Source organism: Schistocerca serialis, chromosome 11 (genome assembly GCF_023864345.2).
Source record: "Schistocerca serialis cubense isolate TAMUIC-IGC-003099 chromosome 11, iqSchSeri2.2, whole genome shotgun sequence".
NCBI classification, from domain to species: Eukaryota; Metazoa; Arthropoda; class Insecta; order Orthoptera; family Acrididae; genus Schistocerca; species Schistocerca serialis.
Window position 1 is genome coordinate 148,311,491 of NC_064648.1, and position 21,895 is coordinate 148,333,385.

The 21,895-nt window shown below is 42.0% G+C and overlaps 1 protein-coding gene across 2 annotated transcripts in view; it reads right to left on the reverse strand.

The window, feature by feature from the left end:
• LOC126427003 (exosome component 10) overlaps nucleotides 1-21,895 on the reverse strand; it is a 187,298-nt gene that overhangs the window by 114,345 nt on the left and 51,058 nt on the right. For both annotated transcript variants that reach the window (XM_050089155.1, XM_050089154.1), the window contains exons 5-7: nucleotides 11,298-11,494; nucleotides 4,086-4,275; nucleotides 892-1,035 (exon numbers count right to left, since the gene is read on the reverse strand). In XM_050089155.1, coding sequence (XP_049945112.1) covers nucleotides 892-1,035; nucleotides 4,086-4,275; nucleotides 11,298-11,494 — 531 coding nt within the window. The remainder of the gene's footprint in view (nucleotides 1-891; nucleotides 1,036-4,085; nucleotides 4,276-11,297; nucleotides 11,495-21,895) is intronic.

Genomic DNA, 21,895 nt, shown 5'->3' on the forward strand with positions numbered 1-21,895 from the left:
GTTACAGGACACGTGTATCTGGACATGCTGGAAAATTGGCTCATGCCACAACTGGAGACCGACAGCGCCGACTTCAGCTTTCAACAGGATGGTGCTCCACCGCACTTCCATCACAATGTTCGGCATTTCTTAAACAGGAGATTGGAAAACCGATGGATCGGTCGTGGTGGAGATCACGATCAGCAATTCATGTCACGGCCTCCACGCTCTCCCGACTTAACCCCGTGTGATTTCTTTCTGTGGGGTTATGTGAAAGATTCAGTGTTTAAACCTCCTCTACCAAAAACATGCCAGAACTGCGAGCTCACATCAACGATGCTTTCGAACTCATCGATGGGGACATGCTGCGCCGAGTGTGGGAGGAACTTGATTATCGGCTTGATGTCTGCCGAATCACTAAAGGGGCACATATCGAACATTTGTGAATGCCTAAAAAAACTTTTTGAGTTTTTGTATGTGTGTGCAAAGCATTGTGAAAATATCTCAAATAATAAAGTTATTGTAGAGGTGTGAAATCGCTTCAATCATTTGTAATAACCCTGTACAAAAACTTTCATCCCGAATCTGTGCATCCTACAGCAGTTTCTGAGACTAGCCTGGCCATACAGACGGTCACAGAGAGAGATGAAAGGGGGAGTGGGAAGGGGGGCAGGGGAGAGGGAGAGGGAGAGGGAGAGGGAGAGGGAGAGGGAGAGAGATGCAAAATTATTACATATTCTATGTGACACCTTTAAAGTATAAAGTTAGAAGCACAAATGGCCCACCAGACATTGAGGTTCTTTAGAATGTTGGTCAAGCCCCCAATCCACACAAAAGGCTATGTACAATTGTGCCACTACCTCAGACTCTACTGCACAGTAAGATGGCAACGACGGTGCCGGCCGCACTCACCTTGACGACTTTGGGGTCAGTGAAGACGTCATTGAGGCACTGCAGGTCAGAGCGCAGGGCGAGAGTGTCGACAATGTAGTCCGTGTCGCGTGTCGACAGCTGCATCAGGCACGTCAGGCCCTGGTAGCTGCGGTACGAGTGGTGCTGTGGGAAGGACAGAGAGAAAGATATTAAATCACAGCTTGTTAATGTTTCAAACTGGTGCAGAGATTGTCAACTTGCTTTAATGTTAAGAAATTTAAATCTGTGCACTGTTAAAAATGAAAAATATATCACCCAATCACCATAATATTACACAGCTGGAATCAGTCAACTCGTACACATATCTACGTGTAACAACACGTGGGGATATGAAATGGAATATTAACATATGCTCAGATGTACACAAAGCAGGTGGCAAACTTGGTTTCAGCAGCAGAATACTATGAAATGCAGCCAGTCTGCTTACTAAACACTCGTGGCACCCACTCTATAATACTGCTCAAACGTGTGGGACCCATACCAAATAGGATGTATACAGAGAATGGCAGATTGAAATTGTGTGCCAGACTGGGACTGGGCCTCGAACTCGGAACCTTTGCCTTTCGCAGGCCGTGAGTCGTGCTCCGGTAGCTCATTGGCAGAGCATTTTCCGGCAAAAGGCAAAGGTCTCGAGTTCAAGTCAGCCCGGCAGACAGTTTTAATCTGCTGTAGAGTGAGGATTTCATGGTCTTACATTTTTTGACCCATGGGAGAGTGTCACAGAGATACTAAAGAAACTTAACTGGTAGACACTTGAACACATATGCAAGCTGTAGCGGAAAAAACTAGTTATTACAAACTCGGGATCTTTGCATTTCGCGGGTAAGAGCTCTACCATCTGAGCTACCGAAGCACGATTCACGCACGGTACTCACAGCTTTACTTCTGCCAGTATCTCGTCTCCTACCTTCCAAACTTGCAAAGGTCCCGAGTTCGAGTCTCGGTCGGGCACACAGTTTTAATCTGCCAGGAAGTTTCATATCAGCGCACACTCCGCTGCAGAGTGAAAATCTCATTGTAGTTATTGCAAAGTTTCGAGAAGTGCCTTTAATTGACAAATCTAGGACTAGATCTCGACGTATCGCTCCTGTAGGGACTGTGAGGACTACAGTAGACTAATTATAGCACACAGAGAGGTGATAAAGCTGTCGTTTTTCTTGCTCTTCAGATGTGAAAGGAGCAGGAAGAATCCCTAATTAGCAGTGCAATGCGAAGAGCACTGTGGTGTATGAATCCTAATACACACATTATGAATCCTCAGATACCTGTGAGTATCAATAATTTCACATGTAAGACAATATTACCATTCACACTATTTGTACATAAATGTCATATTTTATTTGAGGGACATTTCATAAATAGTTCTCACATTTTTAAAAATCTCTTTACATTCCTTCAATATAGTTTCCCTGCTTCTTATGACTGAATCCCAACATCTCAGCTCTATTATTCCATTCAGGACACCGCTTCTGTTCATCTGTGGCATGGTTTGAATGATAACGACATCCATGCATATATGTTTTTAACTTTGTGGACAAGTTGAAGTCTGGTGGACTCACGTCTGGGCTGTACGGCAAATGCTGCAGCGCTTCCAATCCGTATTCGCGCAGTGCTTGCACTGTGCCATTGCCGATATGTGGGCAGACATTGTCACTGAAAATGAGTGGCCCAGCCTCGAGCAATTGAAGTCAGGCTTCGTGCATTTTTCTGTGCAGGTTTTACACAAATTTATGATAATACACCACTGTGTCACTTCTTTCACTCTATCGGTCATGATGATTCCTTGGTGATCATGAGCAAAAAAAATCATTATTTGCTTGAATTTCAATTGAGAACGTCAAAATGTTTTTGGAGAGGAAAATCTGAAGCTCTCTGCTCATTGAACTGTGATTTCAACTCCAGTTCAAGTCTCTAATCCATGTTTCATCAATAGTGACAATTCGACACAAGAATCACTGACCTTCACAGTCAAATCATTGTTTGAACAAGGTCGCAGTGTGCAGGTAGTTCCGCTTCTCTTTAGCAGTTAGACAGTGCGCGGCCCATCTTGCAGAAATTTTTCTTTTCTTCAAATCATCTGTCAGTATATGGGATACTGCTGTTGGGGAGAATTCCCATGGCTTGAGAGAGTTCCTCAAAAGTTGCTCTGTGATCTTCTTCAAGAGCATCTGCCCCAAGTTTCACACTCAATTCATCTGTTGACATTTTTGGCCTTCTGCGTCTCAGGTCATCATCTATGCTCATAAGACCATCACAAAAATGATTTCTCCTAGTATGAAACTATACTATAGTTTACTGTAAACTCAGCCACAAACTTCACATGATACAGTGTCAATTTCTGTAGGGTTTTTGCTGCGTAAATTTTCGATCTTGATCTTCGGTCTTCAACAGCTACAGTACCCGAGACCGCTGCACAGTCCATTCCTACCTCTCGTCAATTTTATGGTAGATACACAGTTCAAAAACAAAAAATCATGCTACGTCCTCAAGCTCCCAACTACATCAGACAAAATTTTCATTATATATACCAAGATGGTATCTGGTATATCTTGGTATATATATAGTTAAGGCTTACCGGCCACTTGACCATCTTCTTCTTCTGTGCAGAGACACAAACAGTGCCCGAACTCTTACGGGAATCGGCAACGCGGCGCGAGTAACGAGTATAATGAGTGGGGGCACTACAAATGTAGTGCGGGACAATATGCTGAGAATGTGGGTTTTGCGAGAGGCATGCCAGAGATAAATCCCTGCAGTCGTGCTATCCTCTGTGGCTCAGATGGATAGAGCGTCTGCCATGTAAGCAGGAGATCCCTGGTTCGAGTCCCGGTCGAGGCACACATTTTCATCTGTCCCCACTGACGTATGTCAACGCCTGTAAGCAGCTAAGGGTGTTCATATCATTGTAAAATTTTCATTGTTGTTGCATCAAACGATCTGATTAAAATTATTTTTTTATAAACATTTTAAATTACAAAATATTTGCACATTTACAATTTCTATTATTAATTACACAATCCTGAACTGTTTAATATGTTTACTTCTCGATTCATTTATGAGCAATTACTTTAATATGACACCTAAAGTACAAGTTACATGAGGAGAAAGTTTCTAAAATCTATATATTCAGTTTTCTAACATGCAGACTATTTTTTACAAAAAGCTTACTGTACCTCAAGGTCAACGGCGACTTCGGTGTAGCGGCGCAGGTCCTCGAGCATGATGTGCACATCCTCCGGGCGCTCCACCACGACGAGCGGCGTCTCGTCCACGGGGAGGGGCTTCTGGGGGGCGGGGACACGCTCCAGCTGCTGGGGCGGCACACGCAGGCGGTCCAGCTCGTACTCGTACGGGTGACAGAATCTGTGGCACGAGTCACCGCCACCAATTATTGCGTGAAAGCACTGAATGCCAAAGACTTACAAACTGCCTGCCAAATATGAGTCAAGGGGCATGAAAGGGAAGCAGTGGTTGGCAAGGGAGTGAGACAGGGTTGTAACCTCTTCCCGATGCTATTCAATCTGTATATTGAGCAAGCAGTAAAGGAAACAAAAGAAAATTTCGGAATAGGTATTAAAATCCATGGAGAAGAAATAAAACCTTTGAGGTTCGTCGATGACATTGTAATTCTGTCAGAGACAGCAAAGGACTTGGAAGAGCAGTTGAACGGAATGGACAGTGTCTTGAAAGGAGGATGTAAGATGAACATCAACAAAAGCAAAACGAGGATAATGGAATGTAGTCGAATTAAATCGGGTGATGCTGAGGGAATTAGATTAGGATATGATACACTTAAAGTAGTAAAGGAGTTTTGCTATTTGGGGAGAAAAATAACTGATGATGGTCGAAGTAGAGAGGATATAAAATGTAGACTGGCAATGGCAAGGAAAACGTTTCTGAAGAAGAGAAATTTGTTAACATCGAGTATAGATTTAAGCGTCAGGAAGTCGTTTCTGAAAGTATTTGTATGGAGTGTAGCCATGTATGGAAGTGAAACGTGGACGATAAATAGTTTAGACAAGAATAGAATAGAAGCTTTCGAAATGTGGTGCTACAGAAGAATGCTGAAGATTAGATGGGTAGATCACATAACTAATGAGGAGGTATTGAATAGAATTGGGGAGAAGAGGAGTTTGTGGCACAACTTGACAAGAAGAAGGGACAGGTTGGTAGGACATGTTCTGAGGCATCAAGGGATCACAAATTTAGCATTGGAGGGCAGCGTGGAGGGTAAAAGTCGTAGAGGGAGACCAAGAGATGAATACACTAAGCAGATTCAGAAGGATGTAGGCTGCAGTACGTACTGGGAGATGAAGAAGCTTGCACAGGATACAGTAGCATGGAGAGCTGCATCAAACCAGTCTGAGGACTGAAGACCACAACAACAACAAACAATAACAGATATGAAACTATGTGTGGGGTCAGAACGCAGACCCCAATCGTCGCCTCTTACCAACCGACATACGAGGGCATGACCCGTCCGACCTGCCTACAGAGCAGTACCTCACCTCCTACTTTCCAAACTCAACAGTAGCTCTCTGATGTACGTAGCCAGATGAGCACTCCTGGAAGAAAGTATACTCCACAGAAGTGGCTCTGTCACAGTGTAGGGGACTTTTCCCAGGACAAATCCTCCACTCTGCTGCAGTACATATCTCAGCAGAGCTGCTGACACCCGGCCTACTGCACCGTGAAGGCTCTGCAAAAGCTGTCATCAGTGTACTCGATGCTGCTGATGTCTGTTAAGTAGTTGTTTAATATTTGTAACACTTGTGTGTTGTTCTCAGTTAACTTGTGTATCCGTATGTAACTTCCTTCAGACATGATAAATAAAGATGGGTTGACTCAAAAGCACAGAAAATTTTGGAACATGTAGTGGCAACAATCGAGATACGTGGTGCTGAATGAGATATAGAATGCTGCTCACACTATCTAGCCATTTAGTAAACACTAAATGTGGGGCAACAGAATGGCATGCAGACTGTCTTTGTGGTAAAAGCCTATAACAAGAATGGAAGTGTAGAGGACGCAAATCGACAATTTCGGCGTCATTTCGATGCTGGACGGAACGGTCGTGTTCCCTGAGCACATGCAACTGATGCCTGACCCTGCAATTTTGAAGTGATGTGTTCAGTACTGAAGAAGCAATGTGCAGAGAGAATCCAAACTACTTGTACGGGGGTATGTGAACTGTTTAACTACAAACCCCACAGCGTTCTGTTCGTCAGTTGTATCGCTTGAGAGTTTGATGAGTACTGAAATTGGATTTAAGGGTGGTAGGACGTCAAACGGGCCGACTTGGAGCAGGAGAGGCACCACAGGACATTTTATTTTCTACTGTCTATACTTTTACAAATAAATTCATAAAACTTTGTCAGCATGACCAGGAAGGATTCAGAATTCAAACTCACACCAGTGGAAGTGCGAAAACATAACAAAATAATTTTTTTTTAGATATGAAATTTAATCATTTTTTCACTTACTGTCGGCTGCATTTGTTGCTATAGGTACCTTTTTCTTCACAAGTAAGAGAGATTCTTTGCTGAATTTTGCACAGCATACAAACCATACTTACAGATGTATGAAACTCTAGAATTTTCCAAATCTATAAAAAACTGTGGTAAAAATTGAGATAATTAACTACAAAATTTGATTTTTTTTCTAAACATAAAGTTTAGAACGTAACAGTTCATTCATATTTTCATAAATTAAATAGATTCTAGAGTTTAAGACACCTGTAAGTATGGTTTGTATGCTGTGCAAAATTCATCGAACAGTCTCTCTTACTTATGAAGAAAAGTGTACCTATAGCAACAAATGCAGCCAATAGTAAGTGAAAAAATTATGAAATTTCACATGTAAAAAAAATTATTTTGTTATGTTTTTGAACTTCGGCTGCTACGAGTGCGAATCCTCAATCCTTCCTGGTCATGCTCACAAAGTTTTATAAATTTACTTGTAAAAGTATAAACAGTGGAAATTAAAATGTCCTGTGGTGCCTCTCCTGCTCCATGTCGGCCCGTTTGACATCCTACCCCCCTTAAAGTTCCATCTGTACAAGCCACAGATCATTCAGCAACTTCAACTTAACAATCTGCTAATGCGAAGACAATATGCTACACATTTGTTAGCGAAAGTATAATTCACAATTTCACTAACGACAAGTGGATGTCAGATGAAGCTCACTTTCACCTGAGTGGTTTTGTCAGTAGACAGAATTTTCGTTGTTGGTCACAGAAAAATCCATGTCAGCTACAAGAGCATCAATTGCACAACAGCAAGGTTACTGTACAGTGAGTCATGTCATCGAGTGGCGTTACAGGCACCTACTTTATTGAAAATGATGATGGGTGAACAGTGACATGGGAACAACTCATCTGTTCAGTATGTTGCCATGATGGAAAGTTTTGTTGAGCACCAACTGCCCCATTTTTCTGCCGACAGTTGGTTTCAATATGACGGAGCAACAGCACAGATATCGATGGCAGTTGTGTGACAACTGTTTGGTAACTGCTGTGTATGTGCGGATGGATATGTGTGTGTGTGTGTGCGCGCGAGTGTATACCTGTCCTTTTTCCCCCTAAGGTAAGTCTTTCCGCTCCCGGGATTGGAATGACTCCTTACCCTCTCCCTTAAAACCCACATCCTTTCGTCTCTCCCTCTCCTTCCCTCTTTCCTGATGAAGCAACAGTTTGTTGTGAAAGCTTGAATTTTGTGTGTGTGTTTGTGTTTGTTTGTGTGTCTGTCGACCTGCCAACACTTTCATTTGGTAAGTCACATCATCTTTGTTTTTAGATATATTTTTCCTATGTGGAATGATGTAACTTACCAAACGAAAGCGGTGGTATGTTGATAGACACACAAACAAACACAAACATACACACAAAATTCTAGCTTTCGCAACCAACGGTTGCTTCGTCAGGAAAGAGGGAAGGAGAAGGAAAGATGAAAGGATGTGGGTTTTAAGGGAGAGGGTAAGGAGTCATCCCAATCCCGGGAGCGGAAAGACTTACCTTGGGGGAAAAAAGGACAGGTAACACAAAATTTTCATTTGCTTGTTGGTGTGTAACAAGCAACAGTACCTCCATTATGACAGCTGCCACCCATTCCACATCAAACTGTCCCTTCCCTACAGCCTAGGTCTTCATGGCAAACGAATCTGCTCCAGTCCGGAATCCCTGAACCATTACACCAACAACCTGACAACAGCTTTCGCATCCACAACTACCCTCCCGAACTGGTACAGAAGCAAATAACCAGAGCCACTTCCTCATCCCCTCAAACCCAGAATCCCCCACAGAAGAACCACAAAAGTGCCCCACTTGTGACAGGATACTTTCTGGGACTGGACCAGACCCTGAATGTGGCTCTCCAGCAGGGATACGACGTCCTCAAATCCTGCCCTGAAATGAGATCCATCCTTCATGAAATCCTCCCCACTCCACCAAGAGTGTCTTTCCGCCGTCCACCTAACCTTCGTAACCTGTTAGTTCATCCCTATGAAATCCCCAGACCACCTTCCCTACCCTCTGGCTCCTATCCTTGTAACCGCCCCCGGTGTAAAACCTGTCCCATGCACCCTCCCACCACCACCTACTCCAGTCCTGTAACCCGGAAGGTGTACACGATCAAAGGCAGAGCCACATGTGAAAGCACCCACATGATTTACCAACTGACCTGCCTACACTGTGATGCATTCTATGTGGGAATGACCAGCAACAAACTGTCCATTCGCATGAATGGACACAGGCAGACAGTGTTTGTTGGTAATGAGGATCACCCTGTGGTTAAACATGCCTTGGTGCACGGCCAGCACATCTTGGCACAGTGTTACACCGTCCGGGTTATCTGGATACTTCCCACCAACACCAACCCATCCGAACTCCTTACCCTCTTTCCTGATGAGGCAACAGTTTGTTGCGAAAGCTTGAATTTTGTGTGTATGTATGTATCTGTTTGTGTTTCTATCGACCTGCCAGCACTTTCGTATGGTAAGTCACATCATCTTTGTTTTTTTATATATATATATATATATATATATATATATATATATATATATATATATATATATATATATATATATATGATGTGGTTATAATAGAGGGAAACATTCCATGTAGGAAAAATATATCTAAAAACAAAGATGATGTGACTTACCAAATGAAAGTGCTGGCAGGTCGACAGACACACAAACGAACACAAACATACACACAAAATTCAAGCTTTCGCAACAAACTGTTGCTTTTTCTCTTTATTTTCTCTTTCTGTTTTTACCAGTAGTCTCACTTTGTATTCACCTTCCCCATTTTACCGTAATCTACTATACAATTTTATCCCGCCTATATATACTCAATAATACGTAACCCACTTCCAAACCATAACCAAAATATTTTATTTTCCACTTTTAACACTACCGCTGCCATAAAATCCACCGTTTCTAGTTCAATAACAGCTGCTTTCACGTATTAAACAACCATTTCGGCTAGTTCTAATAACTTTCACGTTATTTCCACTTCCGTTTTTCGCACATCACTGATCATTTTAGCTGCTCCCCACAGGTTTTAACGTCATTATTTCTTCGTCAGACAATTGTTAGCCCCATTTTCGTAATCTTTCACCACAACACCACTCCTTTTAATACGTTTTTTTTCGAAATTTTCCCGAATTTCTCCGTCCTTTAACATGTTTTAGCGGCAACACAACCACCTAACCTTTATGCACATTGCTGTCTACCAACCCAAGTTCACCACAGGATCAACTTAACCAACACTTTTTCGCCTTTTTTCATACCAGATCTCCAGTTGCAAATCCTGATGAGGCAACAGTTTGTTGCAAAAGCTTGAATTTTGTGTGTATGTTTGTGTGTCTGTCGACCTGCCAGCACTTTCATTTGGTAAGTCACATCATCTTTGTTTTTAGATATATAAATATATAAATATATATATAAAAACAAAGATGAGGTGACTTACCGAACAAAAGCGCTGGCAGGTCGATAGACACACAAACAAACACAAACATACACACAAAATTCAAGCTTTCGCAACAAACTGTTGCCTCATCAGGAAAGAGGGAAGGAGAGGGGAAGACGAAAGGAAGTGGGTTTTAAGGGAGAGGGTAAGGAGTCATTCCAATCCCGGGAGCGGAAAGACTTACCTTAGGGGGAAAAAAGGACAGGTATACACTCGCACACACGCACATCGCTGTCTACCAACCCAAGTTCACCACAGGACATGTGCGGGTGTGCGAGTGTATACCTGTCCTTTTTTCCCCCTAAGGTAAGTCTTTCCGCTCCCGGGATTGGAATGACTCCTTACCCTCTCCCTTAAAACCCACTTCCTTTCGTCTTCCCCTCTCCTTCCCTCTTTCCTGATGAGGCAACAGTTTGTTGCGAAAGCTTGAATTTTGTGTGTATGTTTGTGTTTGTTTGTGTGTCTATCGACCTGCCAGCACTTTTGTTCGGTAAGTCACCTCATCTTTGTTTTTATATATAATTTTTCCCACGTGGAATGTTTCCTTCTATTTTTTTATATATATATATATATATATATATATATATATATATATATATATATATATATATATATATATATATATGCTTTTACACATGTCGCGCACGCACACACACACACACACACACACACACACACACACACACACACACATATCCATCCGCACATACACAGACACAAGCAGACATATGCTTTTACATATGTCTGCTTGTGTCTGTATATGTGTGGATGGATATGAGTGTGTGTGCGAGTGTATACCTGTCCTTTTTTCCCCCCAAGGTAAGTCTTTCTGCTCACGGGATTGGAATGACTCCTTACCCTCTCCCTTAAAATCCACATCCTTTCGTCTTTCCCTCTCCTTCCCTCTTTCCTGATGAAGCAACTGTGGGTTGTGAAAGCTTGAATTTTGTGTGTGTGTTTGTGTTTGTTTGTGTGTCTATCAACATACCACCGCTTTCGTTTGGTAAGTTACATCATCTTTGTTTTTGAGATATATTTTTCCCACGTGGAATGTTTCCCTCAAGGATGATGTAACTTACCAAAAGAAAGCATTGGTATCTTGACAGAGAGTGTATACCTGTCCTTTTTTCCCCCTAAGGTAAGTCTTTCCACTCCCAGGATTGGAATGACTCCTTACTCTCTCCCTCAAAACCCACATCCTTTCGTCTTTCCCTCTCCTTCTCTCTTTCCTGATGAAGCAACTGTTGGTTGCAAAAGCTTGAATTTTGTGTGTGTGTTTGTGTTTGTTAGTGTCTCTACCAACATACCAACGCTTTCGTTTGGTAAGTTACATCATCGTTGTTTTTAGATATATTTTTCCAACTTGGAACGTTTCCCTATATATGAGAGACACAGAGTGGCCCCTACCGCACTCACCTCTCACCCTCGTCGGTGACCTCCAGCGTGATGGCGAACGGCGTTATCGCATTCGGCTTGTATTTGAGGATCGGCTGAAACGGGCCGGGCGAGTTGTCCACCTTGTCCTTGAACTTGGCCTGCGGCCGCTCGATGTTGCGCGCAGTGAGCAGACGCACCGTCTGCCCGGAGCCCACCACCGTAGCCACTGGGCTGGCCTGCAATCGAGAGAGGAGACAGAGTGTGAGAGTGGACAGGGGTGGCGCGTGCACCGCAGCACACGACACGGATAGCACACACCTCTCATTATCCCTCTCTGTCGAACAATGGTCGAGATACATCCGGCACGGAATAATAACAGCCGACCCGTATTTATCGACAGGAATGAATCTGCCACTGTGGTACTCGATCGACGGGAGTATGTAAGTGAAGGTCTGCACCAGCTGTCTGACACCTCTACATAAAGCGTCTGCCATCGGGATCCCATCCCAGTGATTCAAACTGACCTACAGTCCCTCCTTAAAACTTCAGGCCCTTCACACGGACTAACACCTCAGTTCATAGAACTTCTTACCCCACACAAACCACACACCTCCACCTTTTACCTTCTTCCTAAGATCCACAATTCCAATCGTCCTGGCCGTCCCACAGCTTCTGCCTTACAGCACTCACCAAATGTATGTCTGCCTTAGTTGATCAACACCTGTAACCCATAGTACAAAGACATCCTTCCTATATTAAAGGCACCAATCATTTTCTACATCCTCTGAAATCTGTGTCAGTCCCACTCCCACCACACACCTTGCTTGTCACCACCTCCTTCTACACCAGTATCCTCCGCATACATGGTAAGTGTGCAGCTGAACATTTCCTCAATCAGTGCCCACCTGATTTCAAATATATGACATCCTTGCTACTCACCTTACTCAACTTACCAACAACAACTTCACCTCTGAGGAGCAGACATACAAACAGATCAGAGGGTACGGCCATGGGAACCAGAATGGCTCTTTCCTATGCAAATCTTTTCGTGGGTCACTTGGAGAGGACTTTCCTGGGATCCGTAAGCCTTCAGCCCCTGGTTTGGTTTAGATATATCGACGACATCTTTGCTGTACAGATTCATGGTGAGGCTGACCTGTTAAAATTCCTGCAATCTCTAAATACCTTCTCCCAATTAAATTTCACATGGTCTTAAATCCCATGACACTTTCCTTGATGTTGATCTCATCCTCACCAAGTGCCAGTTACACACTTCCGTCCACATTATACCTACTAACAAACAACAGAACTTACATTTTGACTGACGTCATCTTTTCCGTGTCAAACGTTCCCTCCCATACAGCCTCGGCATTCAAGACAAACACATCTTGTTCAGATGCACACTCTTCACAACAGTTTACCACTATTCTCACCTGGGCCTTCACTGGACGTAATTACCCCATCAGCCTAGTTCAAAAGCAGATTTGCTGGGCCATCACATCCAATCTTGGTGCTGATGATCCCTCCAACAAAGAACTTAAAGAGTACACCACTTGTCACTCAGTATTATCCTGGTCTCAAATGTATTAATCAGCTACTTCGACAACGCCGTAACTTCCTAACATCATGCCCTGAAATGTGATCCATTCTATTTGTCTGAGATTTTGCCCACCGCACCTAGAATAGCTTTCTGTCGCCCTCCCAATCTTCGCAATACCCTTGTCAGACTGTAATGGATCTGGGGGATGTGTTATTTTTTACCGGATTTGTCGATACCAAATTGTAAATGTTTTCTTATTTTATTTTTTTTTTTGTCAGAATTTTTGTATTGTAATTTGCCTTATTATATGCTAATTTACTTATATTTTTGAGAGTGAAAGCATATTGATTACTATTAGTAAATGTGTCGAAGAATAGCAAAGAGACTGATTACAAGTGGAAGCTTGTGTGTTGTGTAAAATGTCTTTGACGCTGGAGTCGCCTTTGACTATAGTCAGTCGGCAGTTAACTCTTGGTGTGTGTTGACGGTAGAACAATGTGCAGGTCGCCGTCATAAATAATTTTGAATTATGTTACTATTTTTTTTATATAAACTATAAGAAGAAACTACATTCGAAGAAATGGTATTTGAAGCACCAAAAATGAGGCAAACACATTGAACCAGGTCATTTCTGCAGCCGACAAAGATGCATTGTGGAATCATACTTCCACTAGACAACTGAAGCCAAGACCAATATCACCTTGTAAACATCTAACGGATAAGGTACTGTCACGAAATATGCCAAATTTAAGTAAATAAAAAATAGTGAGCATATTTCAACTTTGTGTCTCAGCCGGGATACCATATTTCAAGACCTTATATCCCTTCTGCACCTATCTCCCAACACTATGGCTCCTAAACCTGTGACCAACCCCGCTGCAAGACTTGCCCTATGCACCCTCCTACCACCATCTATACCAGTCCTGTAATTGGCAAAACATATACTATCAAAGGGAGAGCTACTTGTGAAATGACACATGTTGTGTACCATCTGTTATATAAACACTGTTCGGCCTTTTGCATCTGCATGACTACCACCAAGTTATCAGTTTGGATGAACAGGCATACGCAGAGTGTTTGTCCTGGCAACACACAATATCCTGTTGCAATGCATGCCTACAACACAAGAGTTGTGACCTCGGTGCCTATTCCACAACCCGTGCCATCTGGATTCTTCCCTAACATCGATTTCTTAGAACTCTGCAGGTGTGAACTGGCGCTAAAATGTGTCCTCGGTTCTCACAACCCACCTGGCCATTAATTTCTTCACAGTAACTATTCCTTCCTTCAGTCCACTAGTTTCCTAATTTTTTTGTTTTCCGACCTGTCTATTTTTCGTCATCCCCCTCTATCACATACAATGCACTTAGCTTTTCTTTCTTATTAATTTGTGCACAATGTGCTAGCAGTGAGCAGTGAATATCAATATAGATTTTCTATTTTTAATTAAGGGGCACTACTTTATTAATTGTATTATGATTACGTTCACTGTTAAGTGCTCTCTTAGAATAGAAGATTTTGTGATTTTTTTTATTTTATACTTTTTATACTGGCACTCATAAAAGGTTGTATGTTACCTAACCAGGCTAAGGCCTGTATTGTACAATATTTGTGCTTTTTATGGATTTGTCAGACACTCATTTAACCAAAGAAAAATTTTAACTGAAAACAGTGCATACAGCATTTTAGTCTTTATATTGGCGACACTGGTTTACTATGTACTCTAACTAAAGTGCCCTCTGCTGGAATTAGGTTTTTGTATAAATACCTGAAGCAATCTGAGTATTATCAGCACATACCATGTACTCAACATGTTTAACTTGATGGTATGTATGGCTGCTATCCATGGCTATAAATATTTTATATTTTTACATTTCATGCGTCATTAATACTGTATAGATTTAGTCTTAACTATCTGAACCTATTCGCTTGCACATTATTTATATTTACAACAGATGGCGGTAAGCCGAAACCGGTAATAAAGTATAAAGAAATCTGTGTGATCAAGACAACTTGTGAAAATAAAAGTGCCAAAAATAAAATGATTGCGGACTCATTTACAGACTTCATGTCTTCAACTGATAAACTTGTTGAAGCTATTGTCATGTTTGTCGATTTCAATAGGTTCTGTGAACAAGCGGGTGTGGTAGCTCTTCTCCACAATGAGAACTTCCGTGTCAGTAAATTTTATCGTGTGGTCGGTTTCTCACAGCATGTGTTACGCCATGGTCTGCAGCCTGCACAAACTGTCAAATCACAACTCTAGCCAGAGTAGTGACAATGAATATGATCATAATGTACACAAGATAGATTATAGAAGATAGATAAAGGAAAGGCAAACCTACGTTTCTAGCATTTGTAGACTTAGAGAAAGCTTTTGACAATGTTGACTGGAACACTCTCTTCCAAATTCTGAAAGTGGCAGGGGTCAAATACATGGAGCAAAAGGCTATTTACAATTTGTGCAGAAACCAGATGGCAGTTACAGGGTGTATACATGGACAAGGAAAAAAAATTCCCGGGTTTTTCCCGCGTTTCCCAGTTGAAAATACACTTTCTCCCCGGTGAAAATAAACTTTTTCCGTGTTAAGTGACAGTATACGTTTCCTCGGCACTGTAAAACTTATCAATCCTTTGAACGTTTATGGTTTTATACACCGACGTAGAATTTCACGGCACCTTAGAAAACGAAACTTGGGAAAAAACACGTTTTGGAAATATCTTTGATGTGCAGCAACATGTGCACTGCATATTTTCATGTTACGAAGGTATATATTCGAATTCCACCAAACACCGCATGTTACTTTCCGAAGCATAGAAATCGAGACTGCGACGCGCTTTTGTAAGCCAGTCACAGCTCATGTCACGTGATCTCGCCAGCTGATGACAGCACAGGACACTGATGTAGTCAGCCAACAGCAAGATCACTCTTAAGTAGTACGAACACACAAATAAGAAAAGTTGATGGCTTAAATTAATATACATAATGTTGCTACTAGAAAAACAAAACTTTCACATACGAGGGCCGTTCAGAAAGTAACCTCTGGTTGATTTAAAAAAATACACCAAGTTAAATAAAAATATTTTAATATATACATCTTACAACTACATCTTTGCACTATTTTTCTACATAGTCTCCATAGTGATTGAGGCACTTATCGTATCTCTTCACAAGCTTTGAAATTCCTTCTGCATAAAAATCACCTGCTTGTGCCTGGAGCCAGCCTGTGACCGCATCTTTGAGCTCTTCGTCGTCATCAAACCGCTGTGACCCGAGCCATTTCTTCAAATGCATGAAGAGGTGATAATCACTTGGCGCCAGGTCTGGGCTGTAAGGTGGATGGTTGATAACGTCCCACTTGAAGGACTCAAGAAGTGCCGTTGTTCTGCGAGCAGAGTGAGGACGGGCGTTATCGTGCAAAAAAACGATACCGGAAGTCAGCATACCACGGCGTTTGTTCTGTATAGCCCGTCGTAACTTTTTTATTGTTTCACAGTACACGCGTTGATTAATGGTCGTACCACGTTCCATGAATTCAACCGACAACACCCCTTTGGCATCCCAAAACACCGTTGCCATCAGTTTTCTGGCAGAAAAATCTTGCGAGGCTTTTCTTGGTTTGGTAGGCGAATTTGGATGTGCCCACATCTTTGATTGTTCTTTTGTCTCAGGGTTCACGTACTTAATCCAGGTTTCGTCACCGGTCACGATTCTGTTTAACAATGGTTCTCCTTCGTCCTCATAACGTGACAGAAAGTCTAATGCAGAGGCCATTCTTTGAGTTTTGTGGTGGTCGGTAAGAATTTTGGGCACCCATCGTGCACAGAACTTACGGTAACCCAATCTTGCTGTCACTATCTCGTACAAGAGAGTCTTAGAAATCTGTGGAAAACCAGTAGACAACTCCGACATTGAGAAACGTCAATTTTCACGAACTTTTGCATCAACTGTCTGAACGAGTTCGTCAGTCACCAGTGATGGTCTACCACTCCTCTCTTCATCACGAACATTTTCTCGTCCACTTTTAAATAAATGTACCCATTCACGGACAACTCCTTCACTCATAACTCTTGGTCCGTACACGGCACAAAGCTCACGATGAATAGCTGCTGCAGAATATCCTTTGGCTGTAAAAAACCTTATGACAGCACGAACTTCACATTTGGCGGGGTTTTCTATTGCAGCACACATTTCAAACTGCCACAAAAACTAAACTAGTGCAGGTACGACGTTCACTTGACCACGGCTTGATGCCAACGGACCTGTTGAGTGCGTGAACGCACAGATGGCGTCGCTACTCCCCCCACAACCCGCACTGTGACCAATAGGAGGTTACTTTCTGAATCGCCCTCGTATAATATTGGTCTCGAAGATAAATAAGCTGCAAGAGAAGCTAAGCTTCCACATATAATGTGATCTTTTTTGCGCGTGTTACACTTCAAGATACATCACACAAATGTGCCAGTAAAATTTTTAATAATGACGTAAATGTCTGATTTTCTGAGCTCGAAATTCGTCTAGATGGTTGTCCTCAAAGAGTTGATTTTGAAATGAGAGTCAAACGCTCTGTGATTTAAGAAATTCCTCGTACATTCTCACACACAGTTCATCTTGCGTAAAAGGAAATTTACTTTGAAAGTAATGCTTTTCAAATCACCATTTGCAATATTTTCCCGTGACCCGTTAGAAATTGGTTCGTTTCAGCATTTGCCAGAGCGCGCCAGATAACAGTCTGTTGTGACTCGCCGATCTTTCAAAGTGCTGCCGCGCAGTTACGCGCGTCCTCTACATGCGGTGCTGTCTGCCAGCCATGCAGCAGCAGCGCCACCTAAGCGGCCAGCCAGCCAGCGGCCGCTAGACTTGGACTCAGTTATGATTTGACTGTTAAAGTGTACACACGTCTTACTCTGTTTACTTGATCTGTGACTTTCATGTATTGCGTCTTCCTTGAAAAATATTTGTTCAACTTGAAGTTATAACACAGGTGTCACTGCCCTTGCACAGGTATGATTACGCAGCAAGCCCGCATGTTCGTACGTGTAAAACATTAAAAGATCTTGCATTGTGTCATAAAAGAAACAAGACATCAGAGGATACTTCAAGAGCATCGGAATTTCGTGAACCATACTAAAATACAGAATAATAATTCGAATGTCCAGAGTCGGATGTAAATTTTCTTGAGTACCAGAACCGTATTATCTCATGTTTGGTTCTTTATTATGGCATAATGCCATACAAGCTAGAAGCTGGAAAACGTGCACTTGAAATGCAGCGAACAGTTGAAACTAATCAACAGTGTGAAATTAAACATTTCGTTTCAAATAAATTAACTGCCTCAGCGCAAAAGATTAATAAAAGCCAAATCTCTTTAGCAAACCGTCAAAAATAGCTTCATTGTTCTGCAAGTCGATTAATGCTCGAGTGTCAGAAAGGTGGAAATAAAACCTGAAACTAATAACATATTTTAGCCTTCCGTAATTATGATTAATTCATTTGATAACTCCCGACCAGAAAAATCCGTTCTGTTTTCATTTAATGTGAGAGCAATAAATGAAGAGGAAACAGCAAAATTGCTAAACATAAAAACAAATCACATGGAGACCACCCACGTCCCCACTACAACTCAGACTGCTCTGTGCATCAGCCCCGGATCTACGATATTTCCAAACCGCGGCAATACTAGATAGTGGCGCCCAGCCACACATCCATAGTCAGAAGCAGAAGAAGGTATTACTCATATGCAACTCTACTGCGCAAGCACAAGAGCCCGCCCGCAACTGCTCAAACGAATCTAATGTAAACAGCTGTCACGTCACGCTCATCGGAGGCAATTTGTTGTTAGGAAGCATTGCATACTCTTCCTAAAGCCTTCGACACACTGTGCTGTTGGCAGATGCTTCTATGAGCACTGTGTTTTGTTGTTGTATATGGCGCATTTCCGTTGCGACTTAAGTTTTATTTTCATTTTTTTTCTCTCCTTCATGTGTTGTTGCTGCAGCATTATTCTGCAAAAGCGGGATACAGTAATATCCTTTGGTAGAATATTGGTTCTTACCAGTCAAAATCACAAAAATACAACTGAAAACTAAAACAAAGAAAAATTCCCGAGTTTATCCCAGTTTTCTCAAGGATGAAAAAATTCCTGTGTTTTTCCCAGATCTCCCGGTTGTCCCAGTGTGAATACACCCTGAGTTATAAGAGTCAGGGGCATAAAATGGAAGCGGTGATTGGGAAGGGAGTGAGACAGGGTTGTAGCCTCTCCCCGATGTTATCGAGCAAGCAGTAAAGGAAACAAAAGAAGAATTTGGAGTAGGTATTAAAATCCATGCAGAAGCAAAAAAAACTTTTGAGGTTTGCCGATGACATTGTAATTCTGTCAGAGACAAGCAAAGGACTTGGAAGAGCAGCTGAACGGAATGGACAGTGTCTTGAAAGGAGGATATAAGATGAACATCAACAAAAGCAAAACAAGGATGATGGAATGTAGTCGAATTAAGTCGGGTGATGCTGAGGGAATTAGATTAGGAAATGAGACACTTAAAGTAGTAAAGGAGGTTTGCTATTTGGAGAGCAAAATAACTGGTGATGGTCGAAGTAGAGAGGATGTAAAATGTAGACTGGCAATGGCAAGGAAAGCATTCCTGAAGAAGAGAAATTTGTTAACATCGAGTATAGATTTAAGTGTCAGGAAGTCATTTCTGAAAGTATTTGCATGGAGTGTAGCCACGTATAGAAGTGAAACATGGACGATAAATAGTTTAGACAAGAAGCTTTCGAACTGTGGTGATACAGAAGAATGCTGAAGATTAGATGGGTAGATCACATAGCTAATGAGGAGGTATTGAATAGAATTGGGGAGAAGCGGAGTTTGTGGTACAACTTGACTAGAAGAAGGGATCAGTTGGTAGGACATGTTCTGAGGCATCATGTTGTTGTTGTTGTTGTTGTTGTTGTTATGGTCTTCAGTCCAGAGACTGGTTTGATGCAGCTCACCATGCTACTCTATCCTGTGCAAGCTTCTTTACCTCCCAGTACCTACTGCAACCTACATCCTTCTGAATCTGCTTAGTGTATTCATCTCTTGGTCTCCCTCTACAATTTTTACCCTCCTAACAACCGATCCCTTCTTCTAGCCAAGTTGTGCCACAAATTTCTCTTCTACCCAATTCTATTCAATACCTCCTCATTAGTTATGTGATCTACCCATTTAATCTTCAGCATTCTTCTGTAGCACCACATTTCGAAAGCTTCTATTCTCTTCTTGTCCAAACTATTTATCGTCCATGTTTCACGGAGGCATCAAGGGATCATCAATTTAGCATTGGAGAGCAGTGTGGAGGGTAAAAATTGTAGAGGGAGACCAAGAGGTTAATACACTAAGCAGATTCAGAAGGATGTAGGTTGCAGTAGGTACTGGGAGATGAAGCTTGCACAGGGTAGAGTAGCATGGAGAGCTGCATCAAACCAGTCTCTGGACTGAAAACCACAATAACAGCAACAGCAGCAACAACAACAACAACAACAACAACAACAACAAACATACACAGAAAATGTGTTATATGAGCTGCAACACCTGACACCAGATGTGACACTTGAAAAATGTTCTGATTAGCAATGGGTCCTCTAAAGTTACATAAGAAGTGTCACAAAATCAAATACTTTCGGCGTTTCTGCCATACATTCCCAGGGTGATGGGAAGAACCGGTTGTATACAGCATAAACAGAGCATAAAGACTATTTATAAACTGTCAAAGAAGATAAAAGAGGGTTGTAGATCAGCAAAGGACAAAAGGGACCCTTTTCCAATGTCATGAATATACCACATACATGTGGAAAGATCTACGTCAGAATGACACCAGAATCACCAAACACAAGAGGCATTGCAAATTGGAACAGATAGAGAAACTAGTTATGCTAGAGCACATACTGTGTGACAATGACCACATAATAAAATTTGCCGACAGAGGAGTTCTCGCTGTGGAGAAGAGCTAACACCCCCCATCATCCAGGGAAGCCATAGAAACCTGCAAATGTAACAGCAGCCTCAAGATGAGCAGGTCCTGGATTCCCGTACTGCAGCAAATGACCACTGTAGTAAGAAGGGAAGAACCGTAATAGTAACAACATAACAACAATGGCTAAGTCCTCAGACATTTTTGTGCCAGGTGCATATAATCTGTGGCTGCAAGTTTGACTCCAGTCTGCCACCGGCAACAGAGTGTGAAGCTTTAACAATGCCAGTGAAATGTCTGTGACCCTATTCTTATGTTTTAGAAGCTAAGTTAGAACATCGATGTATCGCATGTTAATTTATCTTGGATGTAACTCTGTCGCTATTAATTACCTTCCTTATGTGGAAGGTCTTGCAAAGCAGTATCTCTGTAAAACCCCATGTAGACCTGGAAAGACTTGAACTCTTCTCCTCTGCAGCTACTATTGGTGGTAGGAAAAAATGATATCTACTGTAATTACAAAATGATGTCAACATTTCATCACTGACTGTCTTGCATTTGTTGCAATACGCGTACATATCAGAATTACTTTGTACCTTGGAGCTGAAACAATATAAGGTAAACAGAAAGTTTGTCTTGAAAGATGGCATTTCATTTTAGAACTTCCTTTGTTCAGTGCTGTTTTCATTCTCGCAGAGTATGCCTGCTCCTCGACAGTCGAGACACAGCCAAGCCGCAATGTCAAAACACAATAGTCCCTGCCCACAACTGGAGAAGATATTTAATCGCTGTCAAGCCTTGCCAATTATTCGAAAAGCACGCCTCTCCATTCAACTCTGTACAAACGTGAAACAAAATGACCGCACACAGGATGTGTTTCGTGACTTATTCTCTACCTAATACTACTTTACTATTTGGTGACAATCATCTTTCCTCGTCATAAATAGAGGCTGTGAAATGTCGGCATATGAGACTACACCAACCACTCGTGCTTGCAAAACATCGGAACCAACATCAAATAAACACTGTTCGAAGAACCCGACACAGGTGCCCTCAGATGACTTGTCAGCAAGAAGCAACGAAAGCCGTAACTATTATGCGCTGTTACATTTACCAGAACTGAAAACGCAACACACTGTTGGAA